The sequence below is a fragment of the Capsicum annuum genome, chromosome 4 (assembly GCF_002878395.1).
Source record: "Capsicum annuum cultivar UCD-10X-F1 chromosome 4, UCD10Xv1.1, whole genome shotgun sequence".
Classification (NCBI taxonomy): Eukaryota; Viridiplantae; Streptophyta; class Magnoliopsida; order Solanales; family Solanaceae; genus Capsicum; species Capsicum annuum.
This window is the reverse complement of record NC_061114.1, coordinates 225,601,596-225,621,018: the sequence shown is the minus strand read 5'-3', so window position 1 is coordinate 225,621,018 and position 19,423 is coordinate 225,601,596. Positions and strand designations below refer to the sequence as shown.

The window sequence follows — 19,423 nt, the reverse complement described above, 5'->3', positions numbered from 1 at the left end:
CTTACCCTCCCAAAACCCACTGAGTATGATGTTGTTGATGTTGTACCCACTACGAAACAACTTCAAACATGCAGCCAGAAGTGTAGACTTGATAAAATATCTGTCTCATATGGTTGAAGTTCAACCATATATTATACTGCAGTCATTTTGCCTGAAGTTCAGCCATATGAAACTTCAAACATTTCGTCTAAAGTCAACTTCAGATAGCACACGTCAAAAGTTGTTCAATAATTGGTCTACAACTTAAGCAGTGGTGTCCAAAAATGGTACCCCAGCGATATTTTTACATAATGAAGTCCCTAAAAATAATAAAGATCGGCTCAAATGACAAATCTTAATCTAAGTAATCTAGACAGGATGATATATATGATAATTGCAGTCCTGCTGAAATGAATCAGCCATAATTCATCAAAATACAAAACCATGTTACAGAGATGCCATGCATTTACTGCTACCTAAACATGATATTATTTACAGATCTGAGCCAACTGACTTTAAATATACTGTGTTGGCCTAGGCAAGGATGATTGAGATGTATACTTCAGAGGGATTCTCGAAGTTACCATATACATCATACATACCGATATGCTTGAGATGCTGAACACAAATACAAATGGGTGTCAAAACTCAAGATTCAAATCTAGGATCGGCATGTCCTGTAAACCTCACCCCTCATTATATCTATTGGTGTGTGTTCTGAAGTGTATCGCTCAGGCCCTTGATACATTCCTGTCTTCTCCAAAAGGTTGAGGCTTTCATCCCTACCAAATCTTGAAGCATATAGCTTGAGGTACTCAATATCCTAAGAAAATCAGTTAGGAAAAAAAGAAGAGTTGATACAAGAAGGAGAAGGAAAGTGATCAGACAATAAGAGATTAAGAACAGGAAAATCATATATAGGTATCTCATTGAACAAAATGCAGAAAAACATTATAACCGAAGAAGTGTAATCCAAACAGAACATAAATATCAGCAAACGGTTCATAGAAGTGGAACAACAACAACAACATACCCAGTGTAGTCCCATGAAGTGGAGTTTAGGGAGGGTAGAATGTATGCAGACCGTACCTCAACCCTCAGAGACGAGGTAAAGAGGTTGTTTCCGATAGACCCCCAGTTTAAGACAAAAACAGTTTAAAGAAGATGTAATGGAAGTACAAAAGACAATAGATAGTATCAAAAATAACAAATAGTAAGTGATAAAAGACAGCAAATTAAATTGAAACCAAGAAAGGACATATTTACTAAGAGACAGCAAATTAAATTGAAACCAAGAAAGGACGTATTTACTAAAGGATGTCCTGCAGTTAAGACATCAAAAGGATTGTTTTTTGTTTTCGCAGAAGTGCATCAATTTGTTGTTCTGTAAAAACAGACAAACATGGCACCTTCCATCCCTAAAAGATCAAGGGACTGCAGGGTTGATGCCTCTCTACATGGTTCGCAAGAATCAGAAGTTGCAGAAGGGCAAAAATACTACTGAGAGAGGAAATGTCAAATATGAAGAATACCTGCAAGCCACTCAAGAGCCTCTCCAGCCTCAGTGAAGCAACAGGTTGCTGAGATGATGAGAACACCTGACCAGGGTAGAACAATACTCCATCACCTGGAGGAAGGCCACGCCTGAACTTAATCTGCAGACAAATATTACTTGTCTCAGGCATGAAGAGAAAAACATAAAATATTTCACAACCATCAACCTGTAACATAATTTTTCAGTTTCATCGCATGCAGAGGGATGCACTAACCTCAGCACTAGGAACTGTTGCCTTCTCATAGCAGTTAGCACCCCAATATAAGAAGCCTGTTCCACCTTCTTTCCACACACGCCACATCACAGCACGGTGTTGAGTGCCTCGCATCCCCAAGTGCCAGTTGGGATGAGGATCACCTGGTCCCAAGCATACATATGTCCACCATTCCTGCAAAGAACATAACAAGCACCGTGCCAACAGCTGATGTATACAAAAAGAATATGTTGCCAGTCTTAAATTTATTTATTTTTTAAATAAAGATGCTGATAGTTTTGCTTTAGCTCTTAAGAGATCAAATTCATTCATAGTTTACATACAGAAATAAGGAAAAGCTACAAAGGAATTTAAATAGCCAAAATGTTTTTGAGATTAGTTCAAGGAGCAACATAGAGGAGGTATTGAAATGAAATAATTTCCTGCATATTCATAAAACTAAACCTGAAGATCCACATTCCTGTAGGAGGACTCATTAATTATTGATCCATTCAAATAATGCCAATTTTTCAGAGCACTTAATGGTTCTATGCTGAGAGACTCTCAAACACATTAACCAAGTACTAAACTTCGGGAAGGTCATTAGCCATGAAGCTTCAGAATAACTTCTCAAAATAAGATGCCAATTTTCATTGGGAGAGAAAAAGTAAAATGTTAAAACTATCTCAGGTCACTCTAATCTTCTTATGAATCAATATGTCATATATACACTAGCAATTATCCACTGCTTCCATGCAAATAGATCAGTAGAATGTTAACCATATAAAGTGGCCTTTGCTGAACCCATTTGGTCAAAAATCATGCACATACCTTAGAACTTGACAGGGACCACAATTTGCACAGATTCCTTAACTTATTTTTGATCCTTCCAATCAAGCATACATTCTTATAAAAAATGGATCCAAAAAAGACATGAGACATAAGTCCTAAGATAAGAGTGTTCTTCTCCACTAGTGAGGGAATCCATGAGGAACGGTGTACAATCTGTTCTTGAAACTCAAATAGAATATCGAATATTTAGCATATGGAATTGTGTTAAAACCATTGACGTCCTAGAATCTCTGATGCTAAGTTCTAGTCCTCAAAATAGAGTCATTTGTCAGCAGTGTCTGCAGGTAATAACTTATCTTACAGCATTAGAGGAAAAAAGGAAAGCGAGAAAAAACAAAAAGAAGTGATATCAGCAAGGAACCGTGGATCAAAAAGTAAATTAATCCAAATGACACTTGTGGAACAGTAATTTAAGTGAATCCACTGTTTACTCCATAACAATATTCCATCGAAAACAAAGTGTATATTTTTTAATTACCTCACCATTTTCTGTTTGTATCTCTGCAATAATATCCTTCGCCAGATCCTCTCTGTTACCAATAACCCATTCACTGAATAAAAATGGAAATACGTTAGAAGCCTAGTAAGTGTATCTTCTCAAACTATGAAGATTTCTGTAGTAACCTATCAATAAGGAAGAGAACCTAGACCAGCTCTCCAGATGCAACAAGTGGTAATCACAAAACAGAAAAGGAAAGAGATAAAAGGTATGCACAGCTAGTCTGTCTATTGAGGATTTATTCAAACAATTGTAAATATTTATAATTATAGAAAGTTGATCCATGGTACTTTTAAGTAATTTTAGAGATGTAAATGTCATTTAGAAACAATAAATCGACATCCGAATTCTCACCAAATTAGATGGTTTGATTCTCATAGTCCAAACTTCATCATTCTTTATTTTTTTTTTGAGAAGGTAACTTTTTATCTATATATCCACAAGTGTACTACATCAAAAATGTGTAGTCCCCCTTCCAAAGGTATTACATTACAAAACTATTTGATTCCTATCTGTACTTTTTGTTACAAATAGTCTAGAACATCAAAAATATCTTCTGTTTGTCCTAAAAGTTTCTGTGTAAGCTAAACAAATCATCTTAAAATTCTGTAAATTGTTCTGTTTCCCTCAAAACACCTTTGATTTCTTTCTTTCTATATTGTCCACCATATACATGCCGGGACAATCTTCCATCTCTCCTCCTTTTCTGTAGTATTTTCCACTCTGATCCAACACTTAAGAACACCTTCAATGTTCCTTGGTTTTACCCAAGTGATCTTTCCTTAGGCTGATGAATATCCTCCATAGCTGATCCGCCCATTTGCAATGTAAAAAGAGATGGATAACTGTCTCGGCTTGTTCCGCACATAAATAGCATTTAGAACATAGTTGGAAACCCCTTTTCTTCATATTTTCTTGTGTTAACACTGCTTCCTTAGCCAACAACCAGGAGAAACAGTTGACTTTATAAGGGATTTTGACCCTTCCATGGCCAAAGTTCTTCTCTTCTTTGTGAGATGATGAGATCATTGTATGCAAAGTTTACACTAAAAACCCCTTTACTACCAATCTTCCGTACTATTGTGTCCTCTTACCCTGTTAGATTGTTAAATGATTCCATAGTATTGTAGAAAGCACCTATACTCTTCATCTCCCAATCATTTAAATTTCTCCTAAGCTACAAATTCCATCCATGTCCTGTCCACATTTCAGATACAGTGGCCTATTGTTGTAGGCTTAGGATGTGAATGTCTGGGTAAAGCTGCTTCAGAGGCCTCTGATCTATCCATTTGTCCTCCCAAAATGATACTTTCTGACCATTCCCTACTTTGAAACTCAACCTGGATAAGACTAGTGGCCAAAGATTCCTAATGGATCTCCAAATGCTGCATCTGTATGGTGTAACCACCATCTTTGTTATCCACTTATCCTCCATTTCATATTTTTCCCTGATTACCTCTTTCCACGACATATTTTCCCCTGTAACAAATTTCCAAAGCCATTTTATCATTAGGCTCCTTTTTTGCATTTTCATATCCCTGATCCCCATTCCTCCTCTTTTCTTACTTTTTGTTACCACCACCCATTTTGACCAAGTGAAATTTTTTCTTGTCTTCATTCCCTGCCAGAGAAAGTTTCTTCTTAGGACATCTATCCTCTTTATCACATTGATTGGTGCTAGGAAAACAGACATCATATATGTTGGAAGTGCATCAAGCACAATATTAATCATAGTCAATCTACCTCCTAAAGAGAGGTGTTGGCTCTTCCAATGGGTAAGCTTCTTCTCACACTTTTCAATTACCCCATTCCAAATCCCTTTAGACTTGCTTTTGGCTCCCAAAGGCATGCCTAAATATATGGTTGGTAGCTCACCTACTCTGCCACCCAAGATTGCTGCCAAATTGTCCACCTCTACCACTTCATTTATAGGATAAATGAAGCTCTTTCCCCAGTTGATGTGTAAACCAAAAACAACTTCAAATATGATGAAAATCACCCTTAGGAATAACATCTGGTCCTTCTCTGCTTCACAAAAGACTAGAGTGTCATCTGCATATTGCAGATGAGTTATTTCCAGGTTGTTTGTTGCCCTGGTGCCAACCTGAAAACCCCTAATCCAAGCTCTTTCCTTAGCCGTCTAAATCATGTTGCTAAGTCCTTCCATTGCAAGGATGAAAAGGGAGACAGAGGTCTCCCTGTCTCAAGCCCCTCTGTGAAGGGAAAAAACCACTGGGAGTTCTATTGATTAGTAGAGAAAATTTGACTGTGCTAATGCAATATTTCACCCAGTTGATCCATTTAGCTCCAAATCCCATTCTCTGCATCATAAGGATCAAAAAGTTCCAATTCAAGTGGTCGTAGGCCTTTTGTATGTCTAGCTTTCATGGAATCCCCGACTTTTTGCTTCTTTGTCTGGACTCGACATACTCATTTGCTATCAACACTGTGCCATGATTTGTCTTCCTTTAATGAATGTCATTTGTTGTCTGTCCACAAGACTATGTATAACTTTCTTCAGTCTTTCTGCCATGAGCTTGGCTATGATCTTGTACACCCCTCCTATCAAGCTTATAGGTCTGAAATCTTTCAACTCCATAGCCCCTACTTTCTTCGGTATTAGAACTACAAATGTGGCATTGATGCTCTTCTCAAAGATTTCTTCCTTGTGAAAATTTTGTAATGCTGCAACTAGGTCAGTGTTGATGGTTTCCCAACATTGGCTAAAGAAAGCCATGGAAAAACCATCAGGTCCTGGTGCTTTGTCACCTGCACATGCTTTTATACTCTCCAGAATTTCTTGTTGCCCAAATGGTGCCATCAGCAAGCTATTTTCCTCTTCTCCGATCATTGGACAGTTCCTCACATCAAGATGTGGTCTCCAGTCTTCTAGTTCAGAATACAGCTTCTTAGAGTAACTTATTATCTCCTCATGAACCTCTTCTACTTTTGTCAGGATCACACCTCTTACTTTTAACTTATCAATTGTGTTTGTACTCCTGTGTGCATTGGCAATTCTATGGAAAAAGTCAGTGTTCCTATCCCCTTGCTTTAACCATACCGCCCTGGACCTTTGCCTATATGCGATTTTTTCCCTGTTGGCTACGTCTTCAAATTTCATATTCAGAGTTAGTCTAGAGGTTATTTCTTCTGCCTCTAAAGCTCTATGTTCCTGCGTCTCCTCTAGTTCAGCTAGTTGTCTCAACACCTCTTGCTTTCGGGCTCTCAAGTTTCCCGAGAAAGTTTTGCTCCACTCATTCAATTTCCCTTTCAATGCTCTAAGTTTTGTAACCAAGATATAATCTGGTTTCCCGGTGCAATTAAAGGAATCCTACCACCCCTTTACTCTCTCCTTGAAGCCATCCGTCTCCAACCACCAATTCTCAAACTTGAAATAGGACTTAGTGGTCTCCCAATCACCACATTGTAACATTATAGGCGAGTGATCAGAAGTTATTCTAGGCAGTAAATTCTGCCTTATATTTCTGAAATTTGATGCCCATTCTTCAAAGAAAAGTATTTTGTCCAGTCTGGAAGTTGTTATGTGTCTGTCCCCTTTCTTCCAACTGTACTTCCCCCCTGATAATTCTATGTCCACCAGCTCCATGTCCTCGATGAAATCTGAAAAATCTATCATGCCTTTGTTGATTCTGCTGCAGTTTTTCTTTTCCGATGGATGTCTAACAATATTGAAGTCGCCACAAAGGATCCACGATCTTATAACTAGACCTCTGGCTGCTCCGATTTCCCACGAAGTTTCTTCCCTCTCCGCTCCCTCACTTGGAGCATAGACTCCTGTAAGATGCCAACTGATATCTTGGCACTTCCCTGTGAATACCTCCCCAACAACAACAACAAACCCAGTATATTCCCACATTGTGGGGTCTGGGGAGGGTAGAATGTACGCAGTCTATACCACTACATCCGAAGAAGTAGAGAGGCTGTTTCTGATAGACCCCCGGCTCAAGAAAAAAGACCACGACCTCAGTCAAACATCGCAAGCATACAACATGATACAGAATACCTCCCCACACTACTAATTTCCCCCTCCCACATTCTCTTATCCCACATGATAACTATACTACCCCTAGTTCCGCTAGCCTCCAGTTGAGCATAGTTTACCCACCTATTCCCCATACTTCTTTGACTATGTCTGTGATTTCTCCTTCCACTTTTGTCTCCTAAAAACAGACCACATCTACGTCCCAAATTTTCAAGATATTTTTTATTACTACCCTTTTCCTAGCACAATTCATCCCCCTTATGTTCCAGGATACTATATTTAGTTTCATCGATCTTTTATGGCCAGATATCGCCCTCTACTTCTAGTGCCAAAACTCATGAACTTGTCCAACTCTAGACCTTTCAGCTCAGTTACCCCCTTCTTAAGTAACTGATTGTACCCCCTTTCATCATTCTTTATAGATAAGGAAGTAGTATATAATATCTTATTTGTCGGATTCTTTTAAGGAATGCCTCCAACCTCCAACCGTGAAGTAATCATGGAAAATCTGGCTTAATATTCCACCCAATAATTCTCATGTCATGAAGTATTAGTGTGCAACAACCTTGTTTAGAAAGCAATCTCATTTAGCATCAATTAGTTTAAAATTCATATAACGGCTATAAAGTAAGATAGAACAACTATGGTGCATGAGATAAAAAGAACTAGCTACAGAAAAGGAAAACAATATTTTGTTCAAAAAAAATTTTAATATTTAATATTCTAGAAGTGAGAAGCCATGCCCCATAGTTCAAAGTTGGTTTACGGAAATACCTTTCAAACGGTGATCGACTAATTACCCCTCATCCAAAACTCTCCAACCTTACCTTAATTAAGGAAGAACTTACGCCTTTCTTAAAAACAAAAAAGCCCTAATGATGACTGATGAGCTAGCTTGGTGCAGGAAATGGAATCACAGCAAGAAAGAAGGCCAGGAGAGATAGCGTACTTTCCTTTTTTAGGATTTCTACCCGCGGATGACTGAACTGCCTTTCCTTTCGAACTGAAATACCACGACTCTCGCTAACTACATCGGACTCTTTGGATAAAAGAAGACTAGCTTTTAGAGTGAATTCCTTCCCTAAAATAAAGAATTTACTTACGTTCAGTTGGTATCATATCGCTTGAGCCAGCATCTCCTATTTATCTTACAACAGGTATTCCTTCTTATGGATATCATCGAAAAAGCAGAACACTAAGACAAAAGAAAAAATTACACGTTTACGGAAACAAATACCTCACAACTTCTTGGCTGAATCATGTAGTATTAATATGAACGAATATTAAAAAGGGGCGTCTAATTTAACGATATCATATTAAATGCTAATTAATACCTATAATAAATGATAAATCGTTACATGGAAAGAATGCCTTTACATATTTCCAAGCTTTCTAACGTACAAAAATTTACACATTCCGAGATGAATTATAAGATTATAAACGAAGATATTGGGACAAGGTGGGAGTGGCCTCAAAGATAGCCAAGATGAGAGAGGCGACGCTGAGATGGTTCGGGCATGTGAAAAGTAAAGGCACAGATGCTCCAGTGAGGAGGTGCGAGAGGTTGACGATTGTGGATACGACGAGAGGTGGAGGTACACCGAAAAAGTATTGGAGAGAGGTGATTAGGCAAGACATGACACACTTGCAACTTACCAAGTATATGATCCTATATAGAATAATATGGAGATTGAAGATTAAGCTAGAAGGTGAGTAGGTAATCGAGCGTTATCTAGTCTTCCTTTCGATACTTGTTTTTGATATGCGCTACTTGTGTCGAAGGTCTACTGAAAACATTTTATCTATCTTCACAAGGTAGGGATAAGGATGTGTACACACCACTCTCACCAGACCCCACTTGTGGGATTACACTGGATATAATATTATTGTTCCAACGTGCAAAACCTTGCGCACATTTCTGGATGACTTACAGGTAATTTAGATATTAATAGTGGGCACATGATTTAATGAAATCCTATTAACTGCTAAATAATTGCTACAACAAATAATTACCATGAAATAACTTATAGCATCTTCTGGCTTTGTAGTTTTCGTATGCTGAGAACTCTTAGCTGTCCTTCAGTTATCAGTTAGCACTAACGATGAATTTATGTTAAATTCAGCTCAGTAAGCATCTTATAAATGGACATCAAGAATATGCCCACCGTTGGATGAAACAAACTTATCAGGTATGTAACAATTTACCTTCGGGATGCCTGTTCTAACTTCATTTTATTTGCTCATTTTCACCTCAAACCAGTAAGTAATACCGTGAAGCTTTTTTATACATGTGTAAATTTTATGAGGTCACATTTTATTAGTTGTTAGCTTCAAGTTCTTGTTGATTTGGTACACTTACATGTTACTCCATAGTTTCTTGTGCACCAAAGTTTCTAACTATTGATGGAATAGTTCAAATGTTATATCCGTATCAGTGAGAGGCATAATGTTCATTCCTTTCCGATTTAAAGTTAAAAAATGTAATGTATATCACGTATAATGAACCTAACATGTGTGGATACTTATATAAATTTGTCCAAAGGAATGGGAGCTAGAATAGCAACAATGCAAGTTGCAACTGATCAATCCTTTTCCTCATTCTTATTCAGAAATTTCACGACAGCTCTTAGAATCCTTTCAAATTGTTAAATCCCCTTTGATATATTCTCCCATCACAACTTCAACTTAAATCTATGAATTAAAGAAACCATACAGATGATTCATGAAAAACTTCTCTACAGAAAAGAAAATATACACAAATTAAGAGTTTTCTGTGGTCCCTATTTAGTTTCAGAACTTAAGTTGGTGCTTTATAGTAAAAAACAAATTGTACTTCTGAGCCAAAAGAAGAACTGTGTTTGCTTTGGTTTTGGCTTCCAAGAAACAAAAGAGAAGCCAGGGGATTGTTATAACAATAAAAGGTCATTTCTCACAACAGTTACATCAGAACATTCTTTTTTAATGTAATAGTTCCTCAGTCATTCTCATACGTGTACACTGGAAATAAAACAAAGGATTTCTCAAATACTATATAACTACCTTGTGCAATATATCTGGGTATGAGGCCTTAGGAACTCGGGAACTTTCAGAAAAGCCTCAAAGTTATTCGAAGCAAGAGGTGCATCACTTGGTCCTGTAAAGTAAGAACAGTATCCATTGGAAGAAAGTTAAATGAAACAGATGGAATTTTAAAACTGTGCATAACTGTGATACATCTAACAGTTTCACCTTAAAATTTGTCTCAACAAATAGCAGACACCAGCTACATTAGCACAACAGTTGCACATATTCAAAGAAAGCATTGACCCTGAATTATATCAGACAAAGTAATGCCCGTCCAATAATTTACTTCAGACAAAGAGCAAGAATCACTCGTGCCCCGTGCTCATGGAATAAGTATGAACTATGAAATTTCTGCAAGAACTGGCCACAAACACAAGCACCAACGAAATTCACTAATCATAAAGATGAAGAACATTTACTGCTCTTCCGATTCTATATAAGTGTCTTCAAGAAAGAGGAGTTTCATCACTATAAACAGCTAATACTCTTCAATCAGCAGCTTAGCATATGATCCAGCGTGGGTTGGCAGCCAAAATAAGCTTTTTGTTTCAACTCCACACTAGTAGGTCTATTCTTACATATTTGGCCTTTTCAATATAAAATAATAGGTTCATTATCCAGACAGATATAGCACAATTCTATTTAGTAAGATAGATTTCTTCAATCTCCAAAGGAAAAAAAAAAGACATGGAAATCGACATATATCTACCAGGCACAACATCTCATTGAGATAAATAGATGTAATGAAGAGAAATCTGATGCTCACCGCAATAATAAGTTGTCAGAATACGAGCATCAGGTGCATAGGCATGAATCTCACTGGCCATGCTGCGGATGCCATTATATTGCTCGATGTTAAGAGGCTGAACAAATGCAAACAAAACTAGTTTAGAACATAGAAACATAAAAGATAAGGTGGTTACCATTAATGTCCCCTCTTGTGAAGCCGGAGAAGAGAGTAAAAAGTGTAATTAAATCTAAGGAGGTAAACGGGAAGGGATAAAACAATAAACAGTAATAGAGTTTGAATAGGGAAAGAAAGGTTAGCCAAGTACACTAAGCTCCCACTTGACACGGGCTCTGGGGAAGGGTCGGATCACATTTGGTCTTATATATACAGCCATGAATGGAAGCAAGAAAAAAGTTTACACCAGCCCATGGTTGTCTTACCTTTTGCAAAAGACAGTTTAAGCACTATAAAGTATATACATATATGGTTTCTCCTTTTTTGTATGAACAAAACGAGTCAGCAGTTTAAGACAGAAAATAGGATATTTTAGGAAACCTATGATGTTTCTCATCTACAAAATCAGACGAATAGAGCAAAGACCTTTCCCAGCTACAAACAGGAGAAAATGTGAATCTGAACTGCAAGTGTCGCTACAACAATAAAAGGTTGTCACATATGCTAAAAAAACTAGCAATTCAACCTGCCTCAAACTGCTTTCTTACCTCGTCCCACAGATAGAAGTATGCTTTCTTCCAATGGTTTTTTGTTCTTAGTATCTCTACTTCCCTTCGTAAGTAGTCCTTCGCAGTATCGCCGCTAATGCCAAATTAAGAGGCAAAGGAAACTGATCAAGTTGTACACAGAATACATACTAGAACTTTTGGCAAAAGAAGTGTCTAACGTACCAGGGGACTATTGGACCATTAGGTACAGCATATGCCGCAAGACGAGGGTCAGAGAAATACTCATCTGATTTTGGATGATCAGCTATAACAGCATTAGAGAAAGAAATTTTAGTTTATTGTCGACACACTTGAGGTAAATGCCAGTAGAGAATAGAACTGGAGATGCGATGTTCTCCAGTTCAGCTCCTTTACAAATTTATCTATTTAGAGTTCATGTAGATCTAAAAGTAGAGGGTTTGTAAGTACAAGTATATTACGCAATAAGCATCATATACTACCTGGCCATGGCGATGTGTATGTCAAAACTCTCATGCCGTTGCCCCATCTGCAGAAGTATGGACTAATTCGATACTGAAGTAGCCATTTGAAATGCTGATCTAACAGCTCAAACCATTCATTGGTTCCGTGCTCAACCCCAAATCGATCTTCAATAACAGTATCGGATATCTAGAGTAAATTAAAGAACTCCATCCTCATTCGAAAATTCAGTAGCTCTATCACGGAGACTAGAACCAGCAGTCACCAGTAAGTAAGAGAGAGAAAAGGGAGAGAATTTCAGAATATTTGGTGCTTCCAGGAAACTGCTATGGTATACTAGTTAAATGAAATGAATGAGAAAAAAGAACAGAACGACTACTACAAAAAATGTAAGCAACATGTGAATAGACTCTTAAGAATACATCAGTCAACAGATATGGAGGACATTCCAAAGAAGAAGATCGTCAATTAGGAAAAGGGAACAGTCAAATCAACTGTTCACAGGCAAAATGTTAAGTCAACATGATGCAATAGATCATGAATCAATTGGCAATTAAACCTGACAAACCGAAAATAACGTGAACTCAATTGATAGCAATTTGTTACCAGTAGAAATTCTCCACAACCAGTTAAGTGGCTTGATGTAATTCCTAACCCAGTATATAAAAAAGGATACACCAATCACAGCAGGGACAGAAGGAGTAACTGGAAGCACAAAGTCCCAGACTGTCAAACTTATTTTCAAACGGATAGAAAGGCTAGAAACAGCATCTTCTTCCATCATATCTATGGGCCCATAATCTGAAAAGAAATCAGCAAATGATGGGGATAGAAGAACTCTTCTTAAAGATGAAGTTGCAGATTTGACCCTTTCTACCTAAAACAACAAAAGTTCGTTATGAGCAGTGGCTTTGCAAATCCAACATGTGGAATTATAGAAGTTCATATGAGATATGTAATTTGAAAGAGACCAACCACTTCTTCCGATGGTCTTCCCTTTAAGGGCTCCACAACATCAAGACAGTCTCTCAGTTCTCTGTATAATTGATGTTTCTCCACTTTGGTCAGGGATTGGCTGGTAGATCTATTTCAAACAGAAAATACAGACAAATATTGAATGAACCAACACGAAACAGGCCTCATTATCCCAAAAATTAAAAATCTCAGGACAATATTATTGGGACGTCAGAAAATCCAAAACTGATATACAAATATTTAACTGAAGTAAAGGGGATAGACAATCACTCTGCTTCAGATTTGGTGGCAGAAATGATTATTTCTCCCTCATAATGCCCTGGTGTCTGTTCACTCGGGACGTCTACTGATATCCAAATTACTGTAGTTTCTCTGCAAAGCATGTATAATAAATCGTGACTTCAGACTTGACTCTAATCAACATAAATGATATGAAATGGGAGTGTCATGTGTCTACCCAGGAAAAAGGTTCAGTTGGCAGACAGGCATATCGAGTGGAACAAGTGCATCAGGAACTCCCAAAACGGGTACTACTCTGCGCAATGTCAGCGACTGGCCAACTACCAATCTGCAACCAACCAATATCATCAGTAGTTTCACCAAAAAAGAATCAATCACTTCACATCATATCCTAGATAGGTGCGAAGGAAGCTAAGGACATGATTAGTGACAAACCTAGCACCACAGGGAGAGCAAAGATCCGTACACTGGACCTGCACAGTTCCAGCAATACCAGATCCACCCCAAGAAACTTTTGGGCGTATAGCAATCTGAATGCTTTCTCTTTCATTTCTTGCTGCTAATAGTGATATCTATCAGATAAACTACAAGTCAAAACCAAGAAACTCTTGCGACCAGAAAGACAACAGAAATTCAAACTTCTCACCTTTTCAGAATGAAGTTTAATACTTTAAGCAACAAATGTAAGAAACTTCAGTGGTTTTCCCATAACCCCCACGAGAGATAGAGAGAGAGAGAGCAAAAAGAAATTCCCTACTTCCCCTTAAATATAAGAGCAATTCATCTTAAGGAAGTATTAAGAATAACAAACAAAGAACAAAAGTGGAATAATCAATATGAAATGCAGGGGATCGTTTTCAACTATAACATCCACTAATAATGAGCTAAAAGGACAAAAAATAATTAAAAGGTCGGCCTGATGCACTAAGCTACCACTATGCGCTGGTCCAGCGAAAGGCAGGACCATAATGGACAGGACCATAATGGATTTACTGTACGCAGTCTTATCTTACATTTCTGCAAAAGACTGTATCCATGGCTTCAAGCCTTGACCTTCGGGGCACATGACAAAAACTCTTACTGTTGCAACAATGCTCCCCCTCCCCTTCCCAAAAGATAATTATAAGAAACATTTTGGACAGTGGCAACATCCTTGATGAGGACTCATTGTTTCTCAATCAAAGGGAGTGTTTAATGTCTAGAAAGAGTCACAAAATGCAATACAGAAATATCATCAGCAGTTTATGTAGCACCAGATACGTTGTACACGTACAGGTTCTAATTCACGAGGCATATCTTGTGGTCCAACATTAGCACTATTTGGCATGCACCATACATTCAATAACTCCAAAGATGAAACTTTCATAGGATCAATTGCACCCCTTAATGGTCTGGGATCATTAACTCCAGTATCACTCCATCCATAAGCTGTACCACCACCGGCAACACCTTCAACTGGAACCGTCTCCTGGTGGTCTCCTACAGAAATGTCCAAATTCAAACAAAAGAAGATATAATCTGAACCACTACCCATAACTATGTAAATAAATTGCAATTAGCAGAATAGAAGAGAGTCAAAACACATTAATCACAGGTAAGGAAGAAATGCAACAGCCCCACCCACCCAAAAAAACTGAAAACTGTTCATTGTCCATATTTGGACTAAATGGAAAAAAAGGGAAAACAAAGAAAAGCCGTTGATGTCATACATGCTTTAATTAAAACATCATCTTGCAAACTCAATACCTATGTCCTATATGCATGATGGCATTAGTGAAGAAAAGGACCAATCTAGGTTTGTGGAATTGAAAGGTTCACTAGAGATACAGTAAACAAAAGTCCTTACATCTAGCCTACTCCAGTTTTACTCAGTAACTCAACTGGTCAAGTCAGAGTAATGACCATGCTGCAAATATATCAAAACCGATATTCACAGATACATCTCCATGAGAAGAGTTGAGAGCTTAGGTATGTTGAAAAAATTCCGCCGAATATATTTCTCTCTATGTCGCACATTGTAATTGTATTGGAGTGGGATGTCCGGAGTACTGTGCAATAAGAATGTGTTGCTAAGGCTTAAAGGTGAGTTTTACATAGTGGTGGCTAGACCAATTGTTGTGTGGGATAGCGAGTTGCCAGCCAAGAACGTCCACATTCAGAAGATGAAGTAGCGGGTATGAGGATGCTCAGATGGGTGTGTGGACATACTAGGAGAGATATGATTAGGAATGAAGTTATACGAGACAAGGTGGGAGTCGCCTTCATGGCAGACAAAATGAAGGAAACAAGACTAAGATGATTCGGGTATGTGAAGAAGAGATACATGAATACACCAGTAAGCAATGTAGGAGTGAGAATTTGGTTGTAACAAGAGTTAGGAGAGGTATAGGTAGGCCGAAGAAGAACTTGGAGGTGATTAGACAGCACATGGCACGGCTTTAACTTACTAAGGACATGACCCTAGATAGGAAGATATGGAGGCCTAAGGATTGGGCTAGAAGGTTAGTAGATAGTTGATGTTGCACTTATGCAGGAGAGACATTGGCTAACCTTCTCTCCTCTTCTCCTTATTAGTAGTGTGATTTAGTAATCATGTAGTTTCCTGTTCATCCATGTGTATTATTTTAGTAACAGCTTTCCTATACACGCATAAATGCTATTTTACACTTTCATATAACAGCTTTTTTTCTTTTATGTTTAACAGCCAGAACATGCAAGTATATTTCCATGAAATCAATCTCTCAACCTTATTTGGCCCCTATTCACTATGGCCTCAGAACATTCTCATGTCAACAATCCAGTGTACAAGTCCCTGGAAATTATATTTTGTGTGTGATTGTTATTTCCTGATGCATGTATTGTGTGATTTGCTATATTTAAAAGTTTGTCAAAAAGCCTAGTTCAATGTCATCAGCAGTGAGATGTAAAATGTGATTTCTAACTGGTCAATAAATGGATAGGAAACCAGTAAACAATTAGGATCACTCCATACTAGCTGCTATTAGCTAAGTTCAAACAACAATAGGTAGTAAAGCAGTTTGCTTGGCAAATTCACTAATCTAACCCCGATTACCGCACTCAAAGGTGTGGGCTATTGGTCAATGAAGCAGGTTAAGCACCATGAGGTCTCAGGTTCAATGACGAAAACACTAGGTGATTTCTTGCTATCTTTTCTAGTCTTGAAACATGGTTATCTGGTACCTATTGTTGGTGGGAGGTATCAGATATCACGTGGAATTAGTTGAGTTACGTGCAACCTGGCAAAGACACCATGATTATTTTTTAAAAAAACAACAACAACAACAAACCCAGTGTATTCCCACTTAGTGGGGTCTGGGGGGTAAGATGTACGCAGTCCATACCTCTACCTCTACCTCTGATGAAGTAGAAAGGCTGTTTCCGAAAGACCCCCGGCTCGAGTCACGAGATATCACACAAACACATAGTACAGCACAGAAGCAGATGACATAACATAGATACGGCACCCATAAGGAATATAAAACAGAGTAAAGCAGGAATGCAGGAATATAAAGCAGAGGAAAGCACACATATTCGTAGTAAACATGGAACACGGAACACGGAACATTGAATACGGAATCATAACAGGAATACACCCCCACCAATTAATTCCCTACACTAGCGACTCGAACTGGCCCTAATCCTCTGCCGTAATTCGCATCTTCCAGACCTTCCTATCTAGGGTCATGTCCTCGGTGAGCTGTAACTGTTCCATGTCCTGCCTAATCACCTCACCCCAGTACTTCTTCGGTCTACCCCTACCCCGTCTAAAACCATCCAACGCTAGCCTCTCACACCTACGGACCGGGGCATCCATGCCCCTCCTCTTCACGTGTCCGAACCATCTCAATCGTGCTTCCCGCATCTTACACTCCACTGAAGACACACCAACCTTCTCCCGGATAGTCTCATTCCGAACTCTATCCCCTCGGGTCAGTCCACACATCCAGCGCAACATCCGCATTTCTGCCACCTTCATTCTTTGGATGTGGGAGTTCTTAACTGGCCAACACTCCGCTCCATACAGCAAGGCCGGACGGACTACCACCCTATAGAATTTGCCTTTAAGCTTGGGCGGCACCTTCTTATCACACAGCACCCCCGATGCGAGTTTCCACTTCATCCATCCCGCCCCAATACGGTGCGAGACATCCTCGTCAATCTCACCGTTACTCTGGATCACGGACCCGAGATACTTGAACTTATCCCTCTTCCCTAACTACCATCATTTTAGGTGGTGACAGTGAAAGCCTACTAGAGACCATATCCAATAAATACACATCCACTATAATCCTAATTCCTATACCAAAATTCCTACCCACTGCTTATACCGAGCAGCATCAAATCTCAAAACCTATCAAAACAACACAAAACTACAAACTTGCACCCAAGGATGTGGCCTAGTGGTTCAATAAAGTTGAGTTGAGCATCATGAGGTCTCAGGTTCAATTTCCAACAGAGACAAACACTAGGATATTTCTTCCTATCTGTTCTAGCCTTGGTGGACAAAGTTACCTGATGCCTGTTGCTTGTGAGAGGTGATAGGTATCTCGTGAAATTAGTCGAAGTGCGCACAAGCTGGCTCGGACACCATGGTTATCAAAAAAAAAAAAAAACTCCAAACTTCTCACAAGATCCTAACCATCTTACACTAACCTCGACTAATTCTACGGGATACCGCCACCTCACACCAGCAACAGGTATCACGTAACTATGTCCCCTAAAGCTACGAGAGATCAACACAATTCTCAAACAACATTTCCAATATCCAAAAAAAAACTACAAACTTCTCACAAAATCCTAACCAAGTTACACTAACCTCGACTAATTCTAATGGATACCTGTCACCTCCAACCAGCAACACGTATCACATAACTCTGTCCCCTAAAGCTATGACAGATTAACACAATTCTCGAACAATATTTCCAATATCAAAAAAAAAAAAAAAAAAAACTACAAACTTCTAAGAAAATCCTAACCAGCTTACACTAACCTCGACTAATTCTACGAGATACATGTCACCTCCCACCAGCAACACATATCACGTAACTCTGTCCCCTAAAGCTACGACAGATTAACAAATTCTCAAACAACATTTCCAATATCCCAAAAAACAAAAAAAAATACAAACTTCTCACAAAATCCTAACCAGCTTACACTAACCTCGATTAGTTCTACAAGATACCGGTCACCTCCGAGCTTCTACAGAATAACGCAATTCTCAGACAACATTTCTAATATTAAAAAAAAAAAAAAAAAACTACAAACTTCTCACAAAATCCTAACCAGCTTACACTAAACTCGATTAGTTCTACAAGATACCTGTCACCTCCGAGCTTCTACAGATTAACGCAATTCTCAGACAACATTTCTAATATCAAAAAAAAAAAAAAAACTACAAACTTCTCACAAAATCCTAACCAGCTTACACTAACCTCGACTAATTCTACGGGATACCTGTAGCCTCCCACCACCAACAGGTATCACGTAACTCTGTCCCCGTCCCCCAAAGCTACGACAGATTAACACAATTCTCAAACAACATTTCCAATATCCAAAAAAAACGTATAAAATCAATTACGAATAACGAACAAATTTCAACTCAATCAAACGGAGTAACACACACGAAATTGAATCGAAATGACATAGAAAAAATGAGAGATCGATACTAATAAACTAACTAACCAGAGTTCTCCATTAGTGTTAATAGTGAAGGAAGAGATAATTTTCGATAGCGAATTCTGGTGTACAGGTGATGATCGTTGCTTTGTATTGTATTGATAATTTTAATAGATTTTAATTATACAGAGATGAAAATGAGAGTTGTATTGAGGTTTATGTAGCTGATGATGAACTACTCAAGGGTAGAAATGGAATATTAGTAAAAGTTGTGCAACGTGGATTCGCAACCCGGCCCGTATACCGTTTCGATTTGGGCCTATGAGGAGAAAGGTAACTTGAACTTGAACTTCTAATTTGGTACAACTCAGGCTGTTTGAATGGGCTTTTTAAAGTGACTTATCTAAATTACACAAATATACCACTTATATTTTCAATATTACAAAAAATCTCAATTCCCTAAATATATTACAAAAATTTCAATATATACACAGAATGCTATCTATATGTCTGCTATATTATGGATATTAATAG

General features: G+C 38.3%; 1 protein-coding gene across 1 annotated transcript; it reads right to left on the bottom strand.

Annotated features, from left to right (window-relative positions):
- Positions 1-340: 340 nt before the first annotated feature.
- LOC107867027 lies at positions 341-19,116 on the bottom strand. The gene is made up of 16 exons (XM_016713114.2): positions 18,956-19,116; positions 14,526-14,731; positions 13,688-13,824; positions 13,470-13,580; positions 13,283-13,384; positions 13,013-13,121; positions 12,714-12,914; positions 12,058-12,226; positions 11,780-11,861; positions 11,597-11,690; positions 10,911-11,007; positions 10,121-10,214; positions 3,058-3,130; positions 1,749-1,922; positions 1,512-1,634; positions 341-802 (listed from the first exon to the last, which is right to left on the bottom strand). Exons 1-16 carry the CDS (start codon positions 18,966-18,968, stop codon positions 641-643), a joined length of 1,947 nt encoding a protein of 648 aa, XP_016568600.1. The 5' UTR covers positions 18,969-19,116; the 3' UTR covers positions 341-640.
- Between the last annotated feature and the right edge of the window lie 307 nt (positions 19,117-19,423).

Excerpts from the sequence above, each read along its gene's own strand:
- LOC107867027 (XM_016713114.2), bottom strand. Across the intron at positions 12,227-12,713 it reads CTGTCCCTGCTGTGATTGGT|ATATCCGATACTGTTATTGA; the intron begins GTATCCTTTTTT and ends AATTTACTCTAG. Across the intron at positions 1,923-3,057 it reads TACAAACAGAAAATGGTGAG|GAATGGTGGACATATGTATG; the intron begins GTAATTAAAAAA and ends TGTTCTTTGCAG.